This window comes from Gadus chalcogrammus, chromosome 20, assembly GCF_026213295.1.
Source record: "Gadus chalcogrammus isolate NIFS_2021 chromosome 20, NIFS_Gcha_1.0, whole genome shotgun sequence".
NCBI classification, from domain to species: domain Eukaryota; kingdom Metazoa; phylum Chordata; class Actinopteri; order Gadiformes; family Gadidae; genus Gadus; species Gadus chalcogrammus.
The window spans coordinates 1586059-1606309 of NC_079431.1; the positions used below are offsets into that span (position 1 = coordinate 1586059).

General features: G+C 49.8%; 2 protein-coding genes across 2 annotated transcripts in view; both read left to right on the forward strand.

The window, feature by feature from the left end:
* Window positions 1-3128, forward strand: part of si:ch211-199f5.1 (protocadherin-8) — an 11029-nt gene extending 7901 nt beyond the window's left edge. Inside the window, exon 4 of the mRNA XM_056580139.1 lies at window positions 2768-3128. Coding sequence (XP_056436114.1) covers window positions 2768-3084 — 317 coding nt within the window. The 3' untranslated portion in view covers window positions 3085-3128. The remainder of the gene's footprint in view (window positions 1-2767) is intronic.
* A 1561-nt stretch (window positions 3129-4689) lies between these two features.
* LOC130373688 (leukocyte cell-derived chemotaxin 1-like) lies at window positions 4690-9554 on the forward strand. Its single transcript, XM_056580311.1, has 7 exons — window positions 4690-4761; window positions 4941-5081; window positions 5966-6106; window positions 6255-6365; window positions 6503-6812; window positions 8244-8503; window positions 9321-9554. Exons 1-7 carry the CDS (start codon window positions 4690-4692, stop codon window positions 9552-9554), a joined length of 1269 nt encoding a protein of 422 aa, XP_056436286.1.
* The last annotated feature ends 10697 nt before the right edge of the window (window positions 9555-20251 follow it).

The window sequence follows — 20251 nt, forward strand, 5'->3', positions numbered from 1 at the left end:
TGCTACTGTGAAGCTAACATCACTAAAGTGAAGCTAACACAACCACTGTGAAGCTAACTTGAATGTGAAGCTAGCACTGCTACTGTGAGGTTAACACCACTACTGTGAAGCCTACACCACTACTGTAAAGCTAACACCACTACTGTGAGGCTAGCATCCCTACTGGGGATCTAACACTAATGTCAAGCTAACAGCACTACTGTGAAGCTAACCCCGCTACTGGGAAGCTAACACTAATGTGATGCTAACACCACTACCGTGAACCTACAACCCTCCTGTTTAGTTAACATCACTAAAGTGAAGCAAACACTACTACAGTGAAGCTAGGATCACTACTGTGAAGCTAACATCACTAAAATGAAGTTAACACCACTACTGTGGAGCTAGACCCCGAAGCCATTTGTTTTGAGAATAATGGCTGGCTGATGAAGTTATTGGCTGGCTAGCCGGCTCAGCCAAAACCTAAATGGCTGCTGCAGCCGCAAAATATTTCATGGCTACAAATGGCAGAATTATTTTGTGTGTATGTCTCTATGTGACAGGGCTTTGACTTTTGCCCAAAAATCATATTCAAAGTTCGTTTGTTAATTAATATTCGAATATTTATTAATAATATTTTGACCATTAAATGCCTTCAGTAAGACCTAGATTGGGCTTCTCAAGGTTTGTTTACCGCCGTTGCTATGGTTACCGGTCTTGCATGTTCCAACGGTTTATTAGGATTCTAATAAATCGCTGTCGAATCAATACTTCATTCACATTCGGAGTCAAAGCCCTACTATGTGATAGAATTATTACTTAATGCAAATAATTCTAGCTGGCTCATATCTATATAATTTTTTTTGAATCAACTTTAAATCAGTTTTTCTTTTTTAAATCAACATGGGGATACCAGGCATCACAAAGTAGTAAACATAACCAGACTGTTTACCACCTCAAGTGAATTAACCTATCATATCTCCAGTTATATGTATATTTATATATATATATATATATATATATATATATATATATATATATACAGGGACAGCTGGTATAAATGGGCTAACAGGTCTAAGCCCTCCCTACCTTTTACAGTAAAAATGAAAAAATATTATTAAAAACCTTAAAACATATTGTTTTAAGGTTTATTTATTTATTGGCTATTGTTTTAAATTTTGGTAGAACCTAAAGCAGCAACAGCACCAAAAAGTCACAGAAAAACCCAGGATATATGATATATCTTGTTTTTTTCCTGTGAATGGGCTAAATGTGCTTCCCATTTGGGCTAAAGTCTTCAGCCCAAGCACAGTAGCGTAAGCGGCCATTTCATTGTGATTGATAGGTGTCGTGACACGCCCCCATTTGGGCTGATTTCATTTAGCCCAAGCACAGTAGCTAAGCGTCCATTGACGTTTGATTGACAGGTGCCCTGACACGCCCCCTTCATATGCTTCCCATTTGGGCTAAATTAGTTTGTAGTCCAAGGCTGACCTTGGACTACAGCTAGCACAGTAGCTACAGTACAGTGACCTTCGACCAATCACAGCACAGTAGCGCAAGTGCAGTATGGCGGGCGTTAGCATGAAAATGAACAAAGTGGATTATTTACTTTCTAATCGGTTTTCTTTAATGTCTTTGGAGGAAAAATTGGAAGTGAAGAGATTGGGGACACATCATCCAAACGATGTACAGCTTTGCGTTTCGTATCGAAACCTTAAAGAAGCATATGTCTAAATAACCCAACATGACGTGACAAGTGTGTAGAGAAAGTGGTCCCTCTCCTAGCTGCATTTCAGCGACAGGCAGTAACAATAATCTTCTCTAAGGAATCGGAAATGATCAAATTTGATGTTGCATACAACATTGCCAAAGAGGAGTTGCCATTCACCAAATTTAAATCCGAAATTATTCTCATGAAGAAATATGGATTAAACGTCGACCCGACGTAGTAGCAATGAGATGGCATGTGCACAAGTCATTGCGGTAATAGGCGACACCTTAAAGCAAAAGACAGCTGCGGACGTCGGAAACGCCACATAGCCTACATGTCCTTCATGATTGACTGCGACACAGACGTCTCTATCAAAGAGTGTGTGATCGTCTACAGCCGCATTTTGCGCAAAGGGAGACCGCTCAACATTTTAATTGTTTAATACTTTAAGCACAAAAACAGTTTTATTTTGCTTAATGGTTTAGTTCGAAATGTTCAATTTCAGCTCATTGAAGCACTTTAAACACCTTATTTTTATTTTTATTTATAATTGTGCTTCAAATAAAGACACATTTCTCTACACCTTATTCATGTTTAAAAATCATTCACATTATATGAAAGCTATGAACAGAGATATAAAGGTGACCTCATGGCGTCTGGAGCCCTGTGAAGTATTGATAAATGTAATGCATTCGTTAGCCCAGCCACCCAAAATCACCACCAGCCGTCACTGTATATATATATATACATATATACATATATATATTATGTAAGGTCTGTCTTACTTGTATTCATTTTACTCTGAAATAACTTGATTGGAACTTTAGATGTCTGGGGATAAGCAGCACAGCAGTCAGGAAGCTATTTAAAGCTATAATAAACTGCGTATTTTGTATATTTAGGCCTATGTAAAGAATTATGTGCAATAAGATAAAAAATAAAATGGCCCGGATATTTCAGAAACCTAGAAACGCCCCTGCTGTGAAGCTAGCATCACTACTGTGATGCTAACAACACTACTGCGATGCTAACACAGATACTGTGAAGCTAACCTCGCTACCATGTGCCCCCCAGGTCTGTGGGCGTGCACCAGCGAGTGTAAGGTCCTGGGCCACTCAGACCGCTGTTGGAGCCCCTCCGCCAGCCGGCCCAACACCGGCCTGGCCACGGCGCCGCACCTCTCCACCTTCGCCTCCAGGACGGCCTCGCTGCCCCGCGACGCGCGGCGGGAGAACTACTACCCCGCCCACCTGCCCAAGCCCCATGCGCTGCAGAGCGTCTACGAGAAGGTGCAGCACCAGGAGTTCGACTACATCCTAGTGGGCCCACCCACGCCTGCACGCATACAGGAGACGGACGAGATATCCATCCCCGAGTATTTACACTCGTGAACGGACAGACGATCGGCGGACGACGAACGTCCGAACGTCGGACGATGTATACACAAGGGGGGGAGGGGGTGGGGGAGGGGAAAGCAAACGAAACCAGAGTGTGAATCCATCTTTTTACATGTGTTCTTCTTCATCTGACTTGCCTCGTGTTGTCGCTCCAGTGTTTGGTCCGTCTCCCCTTGTATAGGTTTATTTATGACTGTTTACTGTACCATGTGAAATATGCAAATAGGCCAGATTTTGTACATTGATAGTATATTTTTCATAATGAATCACTGTAAAAAAAAAAATAATGAAAAAACGAAGGAAAGCCAACAAGTTTTTAATGAATTTTGCATAGCATGTGTTATTTAATGGGCATGACCAGGGACTCTGAGACCTACAAGAGGCCTTCTTAAGGTGGAAAACAATCAGTATCAAAGATTATCATGTCATGTGGTTCAATTTGTCACATTGTTGCACAAATAAATAGCCTCCTGAAAAAAACTATTATTCGCCTGAGGTCATATCGGCGAGACGGCAAATAGTGAACGGAGTGAAACCATCGCTGGGCTTACAATACAATTAAAATAAATTGCGTGGGCAGTGCTGCTGCCAAATTTCCTCAGACGTTATGCATAATGCACGCGCGCGCGCACACACTCTCACACACACACACACACACACACACACACGCACACACACGCACACACACACACACACACACACACACACACACACACACACACACACACACACTAAAACACCATTAGTTAGCCACATGAACACATTTAATTGGCGCTAAGGATTATAAAGTACAGCAGGTTAAATACATTCCAATAATACAATGACGGGAAACCTACCACATTCTTTACAAGGTGCAAAACAATATAATTACAGAGTTGCCAGATTTGCATGCAAATGGCACAGAGCTGATCAAATGGTCTTTCAATTATACATTTTCCGAGGGTCAAAGATTCTATTCACCTTTCTGATTGCCTTGCAGCTTTCCAATTATTCCAAAATGTGATTCAATCGGTTCCTAAGCAACAGGGGCCCCGCATATTTTCCAATCTCTCTCATACCTTCACCTTCCTGTTGTGGAACAATAAAGTGCAAGCAACCTTGACCGTGAGCCGGGGTCCCTCTTGTTGTCAGATTAGAATGAGCATGAGCAGAGGCATAAGGGCTGCAGAGGTCTGCTTTGTCTGCTTATCGTCCCACGGACGCGCAGTGTGGCCCTGCATAAACATACGCTACTTACCGCTTTGAGAGTGTACTTGGAATAGTAGAAGAGGCATGAGCACACTCTGCATATGAGTCCCGCATGTTATTACAGTGTTTAGGCGATAACAGTAGTGCTTTTTCCATATTGGACCACATCGTGGGTCTTATTAGTTATGAAAAGTGAAATATGCAGGATTGATTAAATAATGCGTTAGGATTGATTAAACAGCTATGCCTTTTATTGAGGCACCAAAATAATTCGGGTCATTTCCCTCCCATCTATAAAAGCTTTGCGCGTCACTCACACGACATCGTGAACTTGGGAGGCAGATATCTTCTGCGTCTTGCCTCCCAAAGCGGGTCGCAGTTGGAGACTAGTTGGCCAGAGGCGACACCACCATGACAGCGACTTCTGAGAAAGTGCAAAGCGTCTCTTTCGGACCCCCGCATCTCCCGCACTGCGTGGCACCGGTAGGCCTCATCTACGTCATTTTTGTTTTAAGATATAGGTCATTCCAAAAAAAAAAAAAATATGGAAAGTATGAAAAGCTAAAATACCACCTTTAGTATTAATTTATTGTGTCTGACGTTGCGTTTTACACACTGTGGCAAAGCGTTCGTGGAGTCCCGAGTGTTGTGGATGTGTTCAGGTGCTGGCTTCGTCCCCCGCTCGGCCCTCCACGCTGAGTCGTCTGCTGAAGTGTGCCGCCATCGCTCTGATTGTTGGCGCACTTGTGATGCTGTGCGCATCCGTCGGGGCTTTCTACCAGTGGAAAGTCAGCGATAAAAACGTAAGTGTTTTGCGTGGCGTCCACGCCGGCACTATATTTCAGCACTATATTCCGCAGCGACTCCAGTTATACAATTTATGATGTTGCCATTCTATTCTCGAGTAGGACGCGAGGTTAAACAAAGACTTAATAACTGCCAATTTTTTATCCAGAGCAAACAATTATATTCCTGCTACGGCGCGATAAATTTGTAGGGCAACAGTGTCATTTGGGAGACAGGTGAATGCTTATTATTTTCATATCAGCCCTGTCAAAGTCTGCAGTCTAAGAGGTGTGGATAGATGAGTCCTCTTCAGGCAAATCAAATAAATGGTAACAGAGACACATCCAAATGTGAATCAGTGAATAATATGAAACCAAAAGATTTCATATTAACTGTACTGTGAATGTGACCCGGGTTCATAATGTCATTACAATACAGACAGACAGACAGACAGACAGACAGACAGACAGACAGACAGACAGACAGACAGACAGACAGACAGACAGACAGACAGACAGACAGACAGACAGACAGACAGACAGACAGACAGACAGACAGAGATAGATAACTATATTGAACGACAGATAGATAGATAGATAGATAGATAGATAGATAGATAGATAGATAGATAGGCCTAATAAAACTATAGATATAGGCAAAAGATAGGTGGACAGACAGACAGACAGACAGACAGACAGACAGACAGACAGACAGACAGACAGACAGACAGACAGACAGACAGACAGACAGACAGACAGAGATAGATAAATAGGTAGTCCAATAGAAAGAGAGAGAGAGAGAGAGAGAGAGAGAGAGAGAGAGAGAGAAAGAGAGAGAGAGAGAGAGAGAGAGAGAGAGAGAGAGATACATTAACTGTGCCCTGTGAATGCGGGTCGCCCAGGTGCATAACGTCCACTACAACATGCGGATCAACGGGGAGCTGAGGGAGGGCACGGTGGAGGTCGACCCCCCGAACCACCAGGAGACGTTCACCACCGGGAGCGGCGACCAGGAGGCCGTGGAGATCCACGACTTCCAGACGGTGAGTCAGGCTGGCCTTATTCACGCAACCCCCCCCCCCCACCCCCCCCCATGCCCTGTCTGCCGCGGCCAGCCAACGCCTTGGCATTCAGCGAGGAAAGTTAGCGTCGCCGTGTGTGTAAATATGGCACGCCTGTGATTTAATCCAGGGCATCAGCGGACTGCGCTTCTTCAGGGGGGAGAAGTGCTACATCAAACCCCACATCAAAGCCCCCCTCCCGGACCTGGGGGGCTACACAGAGAGGCTGACTTCAGACCTGGTACCGCGACACATCACACACACCTCAGAGTTATTTCACACCGCCGTGCTTCTGTCGTGATATCGTGACCGTTTGGTCCCGATGGAACCCGAGGGACGATCGGATCACTCCCGCCGTCTCTCTCCCCCCCTCTCTAGTCGGAGGAGACCCTCCCCGTGCGGCTGGACCAGGACTCGGTGATCTGGGTCGCGGCCGACCTCCCCACGCAGGACACCCGCTTCCTCAGCCCCAAGATCCTGGCGCTGTGCGGGGACGCCCCCGTGTACTGGCTCCACCCCACCCGTCACAGAGGTCCCTACTGCCCCTTCTCCCTGCTAGCCTTAATGACGAGGTCTGTGGCGGTCTGTGGCGGCCTGTGGCGGCCTGTGGCGGCCTGTGGCGGCCTGTGGCGGCCTGTGGCGGCCTGTGGCGGCCTGTGGCGGCCTGTGGCGGGCGGGAGGTTGGGGTGTACCAGGATACACAGTTGATTTGCATCCGAGAGATTCTAGGTCAAATCGAGTTTGAATATTTAAAATCTGGGGAGAGTTATCCGACACGATGTCGTGTTTTTTCCCCGTGTGTGTGATGGTGTCATACTGTCAACGATGTGACACGTGTACGCCGTTTTGTCTTCCTTCCGTGTCGACGCGTGTTAGTGCGTTCGCAGAGACATAGCCTCCACATCTCTGCAACATACAGCGCGGTTACTGAGCGGCTAAGCCAACGGAAATAAGCAGCGGTCGTGCATTAATAAAAACAGAACACTGGTGAAATATGCAAGAATGTTGTTGATATCGGCGCGGCACGCTCAATTATTCAGCACGGCCGAGACGAGCGGCCCTCGGGTGCACCGAGGGGATGGAGCTCAGAGGACAGGCACTGGGGGTGGAGGAGGTGGGGGTGGCGGGGGTGGGGGTGCTGCTGCTGGTGGTAGTGGTGCTGGTGTTGGTGGAGGTGGTGCTGGAGGAGGTGGTGGTAATGGTAGTGTAATTGGTGGTTGTGCTGGTGGTGGTGGTGGTGGTGGTGGTGGTGGTGGTGGTGGTGGTGGAGGTGGTGATGTGGATGTTATTGGTGGTGTTAGTGGTGGTAGGGGTGGTGTTACTGGTGGTGCCACTAGTAGCGTTGGTGGTGGTGGTGTTAGTGGTGGTGGTGTTAGTGGTCATGGTGGTGGTGTAAGTGGTGATGTTAGTGGTGGTGTTAGTGATGATGGTGTAGGTGGTGGTGTAGGTGGTGGTGGTGTTGGTGGTGGTGTTAGTGGTGGTGTAGGTGGTTGTGTTAGTGGTGGTGGTGTAGGCGGTGGTGTTAGTGGTGGTGTTAGTGGTTGTGTTAGTGGTGGTGGTGTTAGTGGTGTTAGTGGTGGTGGTGGTGGTGGTGTTGGTAGTGGTGGTGGTGTTAGTGGTGGTGGTGGTGGTGGTGGTGTAGGTGGTGGTGTTATTGGTGGTGTTAGTGGTGGTGGTGTTAGTGGTGGTGGTGTTAGTTCCTGACAGGCAGATGAACCGTCACATGTATAAACGCAACAACACAACACAAGCCAGCGGTGTCAGGGTACATGTTGCGGTGGTGGTGTTAGTGGTGGTGGTGTTGGTGGTGGTGTAGGTGGTGGTGGTGGTGGTGTAGGTGGTGGTGGTGGTGGTGTTAGTAGTGGTGGTGTTGGTGGTGGTAGTGGTGGTGGTGGTGGTGGTGGTGGTGGTGGTGGTGGTGGTGGTGGTGGTGGTGTAGGTGGTGGTGGTGGTGGTGTTGGTGGTGGTGGTGGTGGTGGTGGTGGTGGTGTTAGTGGTGGTGGTGGTGGTGGTGGTGGTGGTGGTGTTAGTGGTGGTGTAGGTGGTGGTGGTGTAGGTGGTGTAGGTGGTGGTGTTGTCCTGTGGAGGCTGACCCCGTCCCGTCCTCCTCCGCTCACAGATGGAGAGCGGAGGAGGAGAGACACGGGGCGCCCCCGGAGACAGGCCCCCACCGAGGAGGGTGGAGCACCAGGTGGAGCAGCACCAGGGGCCGGGCGGAGCGACGCCGGGGCCCGCCCGGGAGCCGCCGCGGTAGCAGAGGAGGAGAGAGGAAACGAGGTCGCAGGAGCCGTAGCCCTAGGGGAGGAGGAAGGAGGTCCCGGAGGAGAGGAGGGCGCGTCGGCTGACGGGTCGGCATACAACCCGGAGAATCCGTACCACGTAAGAACCAAAGCGCTCCCCGACGCTCCACCGATGGAGCTCTGAACATTCAGATCAGACTCCGGGGTGCCAGACCCCAGCACAAAACTAAAACTAGTTTCACAATATTCTCATTTAATCACAAAAGCATAAAAGCCCCTACTAGGATATAAGCAGAACAAATAACAAAGCTGGGCTATTAATTCTAGCAGATGCGAGTCGGTTTTATTACACAGCTTTGTTGAATACTAAATTCTGATTGGTCAATTATAGCATTCTATGGTCTGTTATGTTTGAATAACAAACCGCTGCTATGAATAACAAGACTGTTGCTATGGACACAAATTTCAACTGTAGAATCCAACAAACTTTTATTTAGTTTGAGCAAAAGCAATTAAATCTTTTTTTTTAAAACAATGCAATCGTTTTTGGTTGTACAATCTTGTACCAAACGATTGATTTGACTATAACCCGTCGTATAACGACCACTCCATCGTGCATGTGTTCAGATATCCTCATCCATCAGTCCTCCAATGCATCCCCACGGTTCAGAGAAGTACGTCTGCGAGGAGGGAAAGGGAGCAGCTATGCCCTCCAAAACAATACTCATGAAAAACAAAAATGACGGCACTGTTATGAACAATACAGACTGCATTGTTCTTAGTGGTGCGGCCACACTTTTTGGGTGATGGTGGAGGTGGTGGTGGTGGTGGAGGTGGTGGTGGTAGTGGTGGTGGTGGTGGTGGTGGTGGTGGTGTTGGTGAAGGTGGTGGTGAAGGTGGTGAATCTGGTTTTATCATGACTTTGTGATTAAACATCTTCCCTCTCTTCCCTTCAGCGTAAACCAGAGACGGCGGGCGGCGAGAGGGAGGCCATGACCTTCGACCCCATGCTGGACCACCTGGGCATCTGCTGCTCCGAGTGCCGGCGTAGCTACACCCACTGCCAGCGCGTGTGCGAGCCCCTGCGCGGCTACTGGCCCTGGCCCTACAACTACGCCGGCTGCCGCGTGGCGTGCCGCGTGATCCTGCCCTGCCGCTGGTGGGTGGCGCGCATGCTGGGTCGCGTGTGAGCGAGCTAGCTAGCTAGCTGCTCGCGCGCCGCCGCCGCCACCGCTACGTTCCTGACAGGCAGATGAACCGTCACATGTATAAACGCAACAACACAACACAAGCCAGCGGTGTCAGGGTACATGTTGCGGTGTACGCCGCCGCGGTGTATGTGTGGGGTATTTATATGCAGGTGTTTCTTTGGTTAAAAGCGTTTAGTTGGTTGTAAACACGCGCCTGCTGCCAGGGCGCTAAGCTGTGGCGGGGTGAATCAGGGCGCAGCCGCGGCGGCGGGATTAGCATGCTATGTACACCCGGGTAATCCGGGGGTCACCTGTTTACTCCGGGGGAAACAAGACGTCGCGTTCGAGGGTGGAACCGCTCTTCCCGAGCAAACACTGTTTTCTTGATCATTTGCATTTTCTCGCAATTCGGAACGTTCACATTTAGCATCACGATGAAACAGGGCGTGCTGATCTAGAGTCGGGGGTTACAAGCAGAGCGCCAGGAATAAAAGGAAAGAGCCTGACAAGGAATATATGTGTACTTTCCCCTCATTGAATGGTTGTCAATAAATACATAAAGTCATTTAATTACGGCGTGAATTTGCTTTGATTTCAGTGAATGCATCGTGTCACATTCTGTTCCCAGCCCTCCCTCGAGTCCTACTCGGTTAAAGCCGATGTGACAGCCGCCGTTGCCATAACTCCCATTCACACCGTGGAGCAGGTTGAGGGCAATGCTTTTATGCGCACGATGACATCTGCATTGATGTGAACTAATGCAACATGAGTGTCACGGTGAAAACCACGGCAATGCCGGCATTTCCATAAATAAAAAAAAGTGTTGCTGTTTTTTTATTAAATCTAAATGAAGAGAAAGAGTTATGAACATGCTCGAACAGCAGGATGGTTTGATCCCCGACAGGAACCATGGAGCTTCTGCTGGTTCCTCCGCATCTAATGCACACTAAGGACGGCTTCTGTAGGGTATTCTAAATATGTCAGCATCAGGAATTAATCAGATGAATATCTCCCAGAGCCATATGCCAACTTTCAAAATAATTGAAAAGAGCCATGTTGCGATCAAGATGATTTCACAGAGGGGATCCCCCACACGTCAAATTACAACAGATGTGAAATTGCGCCGAAATTCGCCACTAAAGCTACATAGAAACTCAAAGAGAAAGCTAAAGTGGGGTGTGGGGGTGGAGGAAAAGCAGTGAGCAACAACACCCAGAGAGATGCTTGTCTCTGCGCTGGGAGATCTCTCCTTGGCTTTCCAGGGCGGCTCCAGTTGCTTATCACATCTGCAGTGCTGATAAGACGTCTCGGTGCCTCCGTAGGCGATATAATATTAATCCCTCTCCCACGTCTGCGGATGCACTTAAAGGGAGGTGACAAGCATGACATATCCAGGACCTCCTGATGGCTTGTGCTCTGGAGTGGAGCCGCGCAGAGAGCCCTGAGTACCCTGAAGTGATGTAAATTTGCAGGGGAGTCCAATTTCCATCACAGCCGCTGTCACTGTCATGGTCATTAAACTAAATCAACCCGCTGCGTGTCACAAGGCTGCCGTTTTAAAGTCTCCTCAATAATGGAGTTATACTTGGACTGCAGATTGCAGCGGCGCACGGCCTGCCTGCACTTTATCCCGTCTTTAGAAATCAAGGGCCGGGATATCGACATGTGAGGTGGCCCTGCAATTATTGATGGATAATTGAGGACTCGAGGCCCGCATCGAATCCCGGTGGCATCAGCTGATGTGGTAGGGGGGGGCGTGTGTGTGTAATCCATAAGGTCTGAGATGAAACCGCCAGTGTGATTTCTTTACATGCTATATGTGGCGGCCGCGGCGCGGCGGAGGCTGGTGTCGGCGGCTGTCAGCTGTTTCCTTGGGTTCCACTCAGGCTGTTATTGCAGCTCGCCGTCACAAAGAGCTTCAGCTCAGAGAGGCGAGAGTGAAGAAAATAGAAAAACAGACGCAGAAGAAAGAAAATCCATCACCACAAGCAACAACTCACAAAAATATGGCATTTAAACTAGCGGGGGGAAAAAAGGAAAAGTAATACATTGCTCACAACAACAACAGTTTTGTTATCCCGCGGCCCTGTTTCTGGAGGGAAAAAAGCAGGTTTCATTTTTACCATTCCTCTACCTAAGAAGAGAAATGGCTCCTGTTGAGTGGAAAGACGAATGCATCGGGAGGGCGGGGGCGCCGGTGAGCCAGCCAGTGGCTTCTCTTTGTTTTGCTGCGGTGCCGAGCATTCCCGGGGAGCCCTGCAGGCCGGGGAACAAACAGCGCTTTGTGAGCAGCAACCCGCTGGTCCCAGCAGCCAGACCGCCATCCTCCACTGCTGGGCTAATGGGCGAGGCAGACGAGGAGTCCGCCGCCGCCGCCACGCGCACACCGCCACTCGGCTGCCTTGTTTTCCTCACGCTTTCTCTCTCTTTATTTATTTTCTTCCCCCCCCCTCTCTCTCTCTCTCTCTCACTCTCTCCACTCTCATCCACACCTGTGCTTTCATCATCGGCCATCAAAGCCCGGGCCGGGCGCAGTGCCTCCGCTGCCGCCGCCGCCGCCGCCGCCGCCGCCGTCGACCGTAATTGTGAGACTTCAATTTTTTTTCCCGAAATGTTCATTTTGCAGCGATAACCAATTGGCGGGCGCCCATGTGATGAACACAAAGGCGCCGCCTGTGCAGGTGATGTGTGTTGGCGCGGGATGCTTCTAATCAGATATGGCCCGCGCCTCGCTGAGACGTGGGGGCGGCGGCGGGCCTATCGGAAATCAGCAGCTCTTATTATGGTCTGTTCGGGTGAGCCTCAGCCGTGTGGAGCGGGAGACCCAGGAGTCTTTACATGTGATTGCGTGTCGGGCGCCACGCTCAGGCATGCATGGAGTAAGCGACAGTGACAATACGTTTTGCACCGTAACCAGGACACAGAAAGCCTTTTAGGCCCACGCTCATTATGCGGGCCCTTCTTCTCTCTCCTGCGACAGAGCTGGGGCTAAAATGCTCTCATCGTTACCATAGCGCCAAGCGACAATCAAAGTGCTGTGTAAAAAAAGACGCTTCACCATGATGTGCAGCTGTTTTCAGCCCCGGCGATATCATCCTCTGCTAGCATTGGTCTCGGGCTCCCCCGCTCTGAGGGAGCAGGGTTTGTGGGGTTTCGGGGACGGGCTTAAATGTCTTTTAATCCCATGGTTGAGTGACCACTCGCAGTTCCGTCCCGGAGCCGGGGCCTGGGGCCGGGTCTGCATGCAGAGTTCAGCTCTGTCACAGGCCGGAGTCTGTCTCGCTCTCTCACACTGTGTCTCACTCTCGCTCTCTCTCTCTCTCTCTCTCTCTCTCTCTCTCACACACTCTAATTATGTCTCTCTCTCTCCCTCTCTCCTACTCTATTTTCTGTCTCCTCACTCTTCATCTCTCTCCCTCATTCTCTCCCAGTCTCTCTCTTCCCCTCTCTCTCTCTCTCTCTCATACTCATTGTCTCTCACTCTCACTCTCTCCCTCTCTATCTCACAAACTCATTCTCTGTATGTGACAAATAAAAAACTTTGAATCTTGAATCCCACTCTCTCTCTTCCCCTCTCTCTCTCTCTCTCTTTCTCTCTCTCTCACAGTCATTCTCTCTCCCTCTCCCTTTTATTAGCTTTCCAAACTCCAACATGCTCACTGATTAAATACCTTCTAACTTTGTCGAGGCGATGTTGTGTATATTTGGGTAATTTATAAACCCACCGCTATTTGATACTACATATTTCATATCACCTTCCCTCACGCCATTATGCTGCACGACATAGGAAGAGAGGGAGACACGCGTGCCTCTCTCTCTCTCTCTCTCTCTCTCTCCCTCTCTCTCTCTTACATTCTTCTCTCTCTCTCTCTCTCTCTCTCTCTCTCTCTCTCTCTCTCTCTCTCTCTCTCTCTCTCTCTCTCTCTCTCTCTCTCTCTCTCTCTCTCTCTCTCTCTCTCTCTCTTACATTCTTCTCTCTCTCTCTCCCTCTCTCCCTCTCTCTTACATTCTTCTCTCTCCCTCTCTCCCTCTCTCTCTCTCTCTCTCTCTCTCTCTCCCTCTCCCTCTCCCTCTCTCTCTCTCTCTCTCTCTCTCTCTCTCTCTCTCTCTCTCTCTCTCTCTCTCTCTCCCTCTCGCAGCGCCTGCTTCATTAGGTAGGAGACGTGTGTAGGTGTGTGCTACCATAGGTGATAACCAGACGTCAGGAAGGAAACGACCGCGAGGAGAACTGTCAGGGGAAGGGAGCTGATCCAAACCGATGTGGACATCACTACCTCATTAGAGCTATTGGTCATATCTGTTCAACAGATTGGCAGCGCTCTTATCAGCGCCCGGTCTCCAGAGGACGGAGATACGAGCGCACATATGATGTCCGCTTATCTTATAGAAATGAGGTTTTGAAAACGTAGGGTTTCGGATGAGTGACAGGTGTCACTCGGCGAGCTCCGCCCATCACAGACCCTGATGGCGTAGATTCAGCTCTGGGATCGGCTACCAGTCCTGGGGTTGACGGCTGGGACCCGCGGGGTGAAGAGGGGTGGTGTTACGGTGCTGCATCCACCCACCTCGACTCGGTACAGCGTGTAGCAGACGGATTCATGTAGGTGCGTGGAAACACGATCCAGACTTTAGCGAGAGCCCGGATTAATATAAGCAGCGAGCGTCGAATCGAAGAGGAACTCCTCCAGCTTTAGATAACACAAGAACATACTCCGAATGAAGATGTGGCTCTCGCGTAAAAGAACACAACAACGACAACCCGGCGCTGCCCTCCTCCGCACAGACACGGCGAGCGGCTTACGACACTACAAAATAAAAGCGGCACTACAAAATAAAAGCGCACCCGGACGCATTCCGGCGAAGCGGCGACCAGTACAACCAAAAGTTTACCGAGCAGCCAGCCGACCGGCGTGTGCTAGCGCGCTCATGCGTCCGTGCGCGCGCGTGTGTGTTTATTAATCCTCCGGAGCTCGTGCAACACCGATGGAGGAGAGTCGGAGCGGCCTGGAGGACACGGGGCCCTCGGGGGCCGGCGCCGTACTTAAGGCTTACAACAGCCTCATTATCTCCCTTAACTCACATCACAGCCCCGCCGCCGCACCACAGCCGCACCGCCGCACCGCCGCACCGCCGCACCACCGCCAGCCGCTGCCACGAGGCTTCAGACCAACGCTGCTGCAACACTGCTGTACATAATTGCCATATGGACGGCGGTTTGAGGCAGAAGGCGCCAGGACTTACTGAAGCCCCCGCGGCCGATTCCCCCAGATAACTGAATGAATATTTTATCTAATTTCCATCTAATTTCCACCACATTATTATACAGAAGAGCATTTTTTAATTAATTGATGGAACAGATCAAACACAGGTTTAACACTTTGATATTTTAGGGAGGAAGGGGGCTAGGGGGGGGGGGGGGGGGGTGGGGGGGTGCAACACTTTTATTTTGATAATGTGTCCCCTTTCTTGTCGCCCCTCCCTCCCCTTTAAACATTTGCATCTCTACAGATCATCACTTACTGGGATAAACACGGACGGGATTAGGAGCCGTCACCGCACGGAGCGGCGAGCGGCTCCGAACCGGCAGTCGTCTCTTACCTGCCACTCCACTGATTAATTAATTTCACACTGTTTAATTAAATCCCCAGTCTGGGGAGCTCGGGCGGCACTATGGGGAGCCTGGTGAGAGCCTTGTGTGGATACAGATTACCAAATAAAAAATAAATAAAAACATCTCCGAGTGATGTCACACCTCCCCCGACGGCGGCGGGCATCACGCGCCGGCTGACATGTGACTGCCGGTTGTGAGGCACCCAGCGGGGCGGGGCGGGGGGGGGGGGGGGGGGGGGGGGGGATCACACCCAGCCGTTTGTTGAGTACACGCCACTGGCTCTCGACGTGACAAAACGGCGCCGCGGCGGCGTTGGGCGACGTTTGACGACAAAACACGTTTTATTTTAGTGTTGTTGTTTTTTTTTTGGGGGGGTTTTGACGACAACATCAGACGCTCCGAGAGGACGCTGGCGATTGGGAGCGGATCGGCGCTCCCAGGAGGAGGCAGACGGAGGGAATGGAGTTCTGGCTCTCAGAGTGGCAGATAGACTCGGAATAGAGGATTGGAACAGAAACAGGCTTTTTGTTCTGCTGCAACTCCGTAGATCACAGCCCAGCCCTGGTAGGCTGTGATCTACTGCCACCGGATGGGGCTGGTTGGACCTGTCAGGCCCAGACCCCAGACCGGTTGGGGCCGGATCACAGACCGGTTGGGGCCGGAACACAGACCGGTTGGGGCCGGAACACAGACCGGTTGGGGCCGGAACACAGACCGGTTCGGGCCGGATCACAGACCTGTCGGGGCTGGAACACAGACTGGTTTGGGTCGGTTGGAGCCGGAAGACAGACCGGTTTGGGCTGGATCACAGACCTGTCGGGGCTGGAACACAGACTGGTTTTGGTCGGTTGGGGCCGGAACACAGACCGGTTTGGGCTGGATCACAGACCTGTCGGGGCTGGAACACAGACTGGTTTTGGTCGGTTGGGGCCGGAACACAGACCGGTTCGGTCCGGATCACAGACCGGTTGGGGCCGGAACACAGACCAGTTGGGGCCGCCAGAACACAGACCGGTTGGGGCCGCCAGAACACAGACCGGTTGGGGCCGGAGTACAGTCCGGTTGGAGCCGGATCACAGACCGGTTGGAGCTGGATCACAGACCGGTTGGAGCTATCACAGACCGGTTGGAGCCGGATCACAGACCGGTTGGGGCTGGAACACAGACCGGTAGGGATGAAGATCCCAGTGAGCATGTTCCCGGTTAAAAGACACTCATGGTTGGCGTGGAAAAGACATTCACAAAGGGTTCAAAACGTAACGTTTGTTGGCACTGAATAAACAATCGCATTTATAGCTAATTTCAACCGCATATCATACTTTCATTTAGTGACCCATTCTTAATTAAGGTCTACAGAACTATTATATATATAGAATAGTTCTGTAGACCTTAATTAAGAATGGATCACTAAATTCAAGAAAATTATCTACGCAACTGGGGTATAAAATAATTTATTAATAACATAGAAATATATAAACACTAGCTACAACAGAACAGTATGAACATATGAATAACCCAAATCAAACTATTTTCACCCCCCAAGTGCCTCCAGGAGCCTGGTTCGACGTAAGGCCCCGCCTCCGTAGCCTTGTGGTTCAACACCGCATCTGCAAAGTTATAGGATTTCTTTAAATCAATGATCATGTTTAAACATTATGCTAAACGCAGGATAGACACACACACACACACACACACACACACACACACACACACACACACACACACACACACACACACACACACACACACACACACACACACACACACACACACACACACACACACACACACACACAATTTTAGCCAGCGAGCGACCTAGCCTCTGCTGCTAATTCATTCATTCAGCAAAAATACACACTAATGAGAGGGCTAAATCGTTTTCTAGTTTTTCGGCACAAAACTTGATGGATGAAACCACGTGATTCACTGATCTGCGTTGGTTCACCGCGTTTCAGTGAAATATATCGAGAACTTCTGTCTTCTTCGTTTTTGATACAGAGGAACCCAATCCCCCCTCAAGGGAGCTACAGTCAGACCTACTTGTGGACCTACTGGTAGACCTACTGGTGGAGCTACTGGTGGACCTACTGGTGGAGCTACTGGTAGACCTACTGGTAGATCTACTGGTGGACCTACTGGTGGACCTACTGGTGGACCTACTGGTGGACCTACCGGTGGACCTACCGGTAGACCTACTGCTGGACCTACCGGTGGACCTACCGGTAGACCTACCGGTAGACCCACTGGTAGACCTACCGGTGGCCCTACCGGTGGACCTACCGGTGGCCCTACCGGTGGACCTACCGGTGGACCTACCGGTGGACCTACCGGTGGACCTACTGTTAGACCTACCGGTAGAGCTACCGGTAGAGCTACTGGTAGATCTACTGGTGGACCTACTGGTGGACCTACTGGTGGACCTACTGGTAGATCTACTGGTGGACCTACTGGTGGACCTACCGGTGGACCTACCGGTGGACCTACTGGTGGACCTACTGGTGGACCTACTGGTGGACCTACTGTGGGACCTACTGGTGGACCCACTGGTGGACCTACTGGTGGACCTACTGGTAGACCTAGTTGGTCTACCAGCAGGCGGTTCTGAGCCTGCTCAGTTTGTGTTCAGTGCGAGGTTCTGAGCCTGCTCAGTTTGTGTTCAGTGCGAGGTTCTGAGCCTGCTCAGTTTGTGTTCAATGGGAGGTTCTGAGCCTGCTCAGTTTGTGTTCAATGGGAGGTTCTGAGCCTGCTCAGTTCGTGTTCTGAGCCTGCTCAGTTTGTATACAGCGGGAGGTACGGATCCACAGGTGCAAAGCGCATGCGTTGCACTGGCTGAGGTATTTATCTCCCTTAGGTGAGAGATAAGATTTCTTCCTGCGCTTGCGTGAGATGTTGAACGGTAATAGTAAGGCTTTCATTTACATTGATCCCTGCTAAGCTTTACGTTGACTAGTGATCCACTAAAAAATACATATTTTGACATTATCTAACATCAAATGCAGTTATATTGTGCAAAAGTGTGTACACATTTACAATGTGTGAGCATTTGTGTAATCCCTGGGCTTGAGTTCTTCAACCAGTGAGCATTTTCCGGGTCAAAGATGCTAAAAGGACAACTATTGGTTAATGTTGTAAAATTGTTATATTGTAGACCTTTTTACCGGGTAATAAAATAGGGGAGACTTGAGGATTTAATATGATTTTGAGGTTGATATTTTAGTTAGTGCTCACTATATTGAGCTTTTGAACCATAAAGGATTTTTCCGTTTAAAAGACGTGTAAAATACTACTATCGGTTACAGTCAAATTTGTAGACTTGTGTTCTCCGGGCTAAAACAGGGCTTGGACGTGTTCCCATATTTCACCGTGTTCACCCAGATTTGAACGTTGATGTCTGAGTTTGTGCTCGTTGGTACGTGTCATGTTTTTGTAGGGTTCGCCCTCATTTACGCTGCAGCGCATGTGCTGCTTTTCACCGAGGATCGCTGTTGAGAAAGAGCATCTCTGGGCCGACCTTGTTGATCAAAGCGAGTGAGATGGAAACAAAGCAGGGAGAGAGAGCGAGAGAGCGAGAGAGAGCGAGGGAGGGAGAGAGAGCGTGTGTGAGAGAGTGATGAAGGTGCAGGCGTCACGTAGCTCAGCAGGTGATAAAACTGTGGGCTGTAAAAGCACACGTCTCGCTGCCTCTAGCCTCTTGAAAACATTGTCTTCGAGACGCTCATCACAAACCAAGCAAAAATATGTCATTTTCAGAGTTCACACGTTCTTTTATTCGGCACACATTTTAATTGACTAAAAACATAAAGACAAATAGATCAAAACGAGACCACTGTAAGGCTGTGTGTTTATGGTTTATTTTATTCGTTACTGCCATCCCCAGGTAAAGCATCTGGTAAATCGTGAGGGACAGAAGAGAGTGCATTAAGATGGAAGCCGACTGTATTGATGTAGTGGAAGCAGCAGTACTTCAGTCAGCTGTCTCTCTCTCTCTCTCTCTCTCTCTCTGACTGAGCAGGCGGGAGGAGAGATTGATTCTGGCAGCTTCTCCAATGAGGTGGCCATGAATACTTTAATGAGCAGGACTTTGAGGAGACGGGGAAAAAAGAAACAGGCAACAATATGGATGTCAACCAGTTCCAAAAACGCTTACTAAAAACATATGTACATTAATATATTTTACATCTATATCCAAAGGCCTGTTCATCCACGCCTGACAGTTGCTTCCCGATCAATCGCCTTGGCAACAATAATCTCTGGATAACAGCCCCAGTCACGTTGCCCCCCTGCCACACATCCCCCGTGCAGCGAGCGATACTACCTCTTAGTTTTGCTTGGCTTGTCCTGTGACAGCAAGACCCATCAGGTGTTCCCTCCCTCCCCCTTTCTCCCCCCTCTCCCCCCTCTCCCCCCACCTGACCTCATTCTGTCATCCTCGTTTTCCTTCTCCTCCCGACCCCCCCCCCCCCCCCCCACACACACACACACACACACACACACACTCCCAGGTCTTTTATAGCGCGTCTCTGTGCATTACACATTTAACAATGCATTCAAAATAGGCCGCCATCAATCAGTCATTCGCCCGCCGTCGACAGAATCAACCCGTGGCAGGAATCTGATTACGGCGGTGGGGGGAGAGCCGGGAAAGCCTCGAGTAGTGCACGCTAACACGCAGAGAGAAAAGGAAAAACGTTTGACAACTTTTCCACACAGAACCACTTACGACGCTTCACGCGCACAAACGCACGCTAAACAAAACAAAAACAAACACCAGAGATCCCCCGCGCGTGTGCCACAGGCCTACTGTAAATAATACAAAAATCAACACGTACATTTGGCAGCAAAGTACACGTACGTGCGAGGATGTTGTCATGCCCGGTGAAAAACGCCCGGACCCAAACAGTGCTTTGACAAGCGTGATGCACGATAGGTGATGCATGATACGTGATGCATGATACGTGAAGGGCCATCCGACGAGAGAGCCAGCGCTGATGTAAGGGCTGGGAGTGCGTCAGGCCCCGAGGGCAGGTATAGTCACATCTCTCGCTCTCAGTGCCCCGAGTGGCCAGGCAGATGTTCACCTGACAAC

Bases quoted from the DNA above. Each gene is read 5' to 3' on its own strand.
- LOC130373688 (XM_056580311.1), top strand. From the start codon at position 4,690: ATGACAGCGACTTCTGAGAAAGTGCAAAGCGTCTCTTTCGGACCCCCG. The intron at 6,366-6,502 runs GTACCGCGACAC...CCCCCTCTCTAG, and splicing joins AGAGGCTGACTTCAGACCTG to TCGGAGGAGACCCTCCCCGT. The intron at 6,813-8,243 runs GTACCAGGATAC...CTCCGCTCACAG, and splicing joins GGCGGGCGGGAGGTTGGGGT to ATGGAGAGCGGAGGAGGAGA.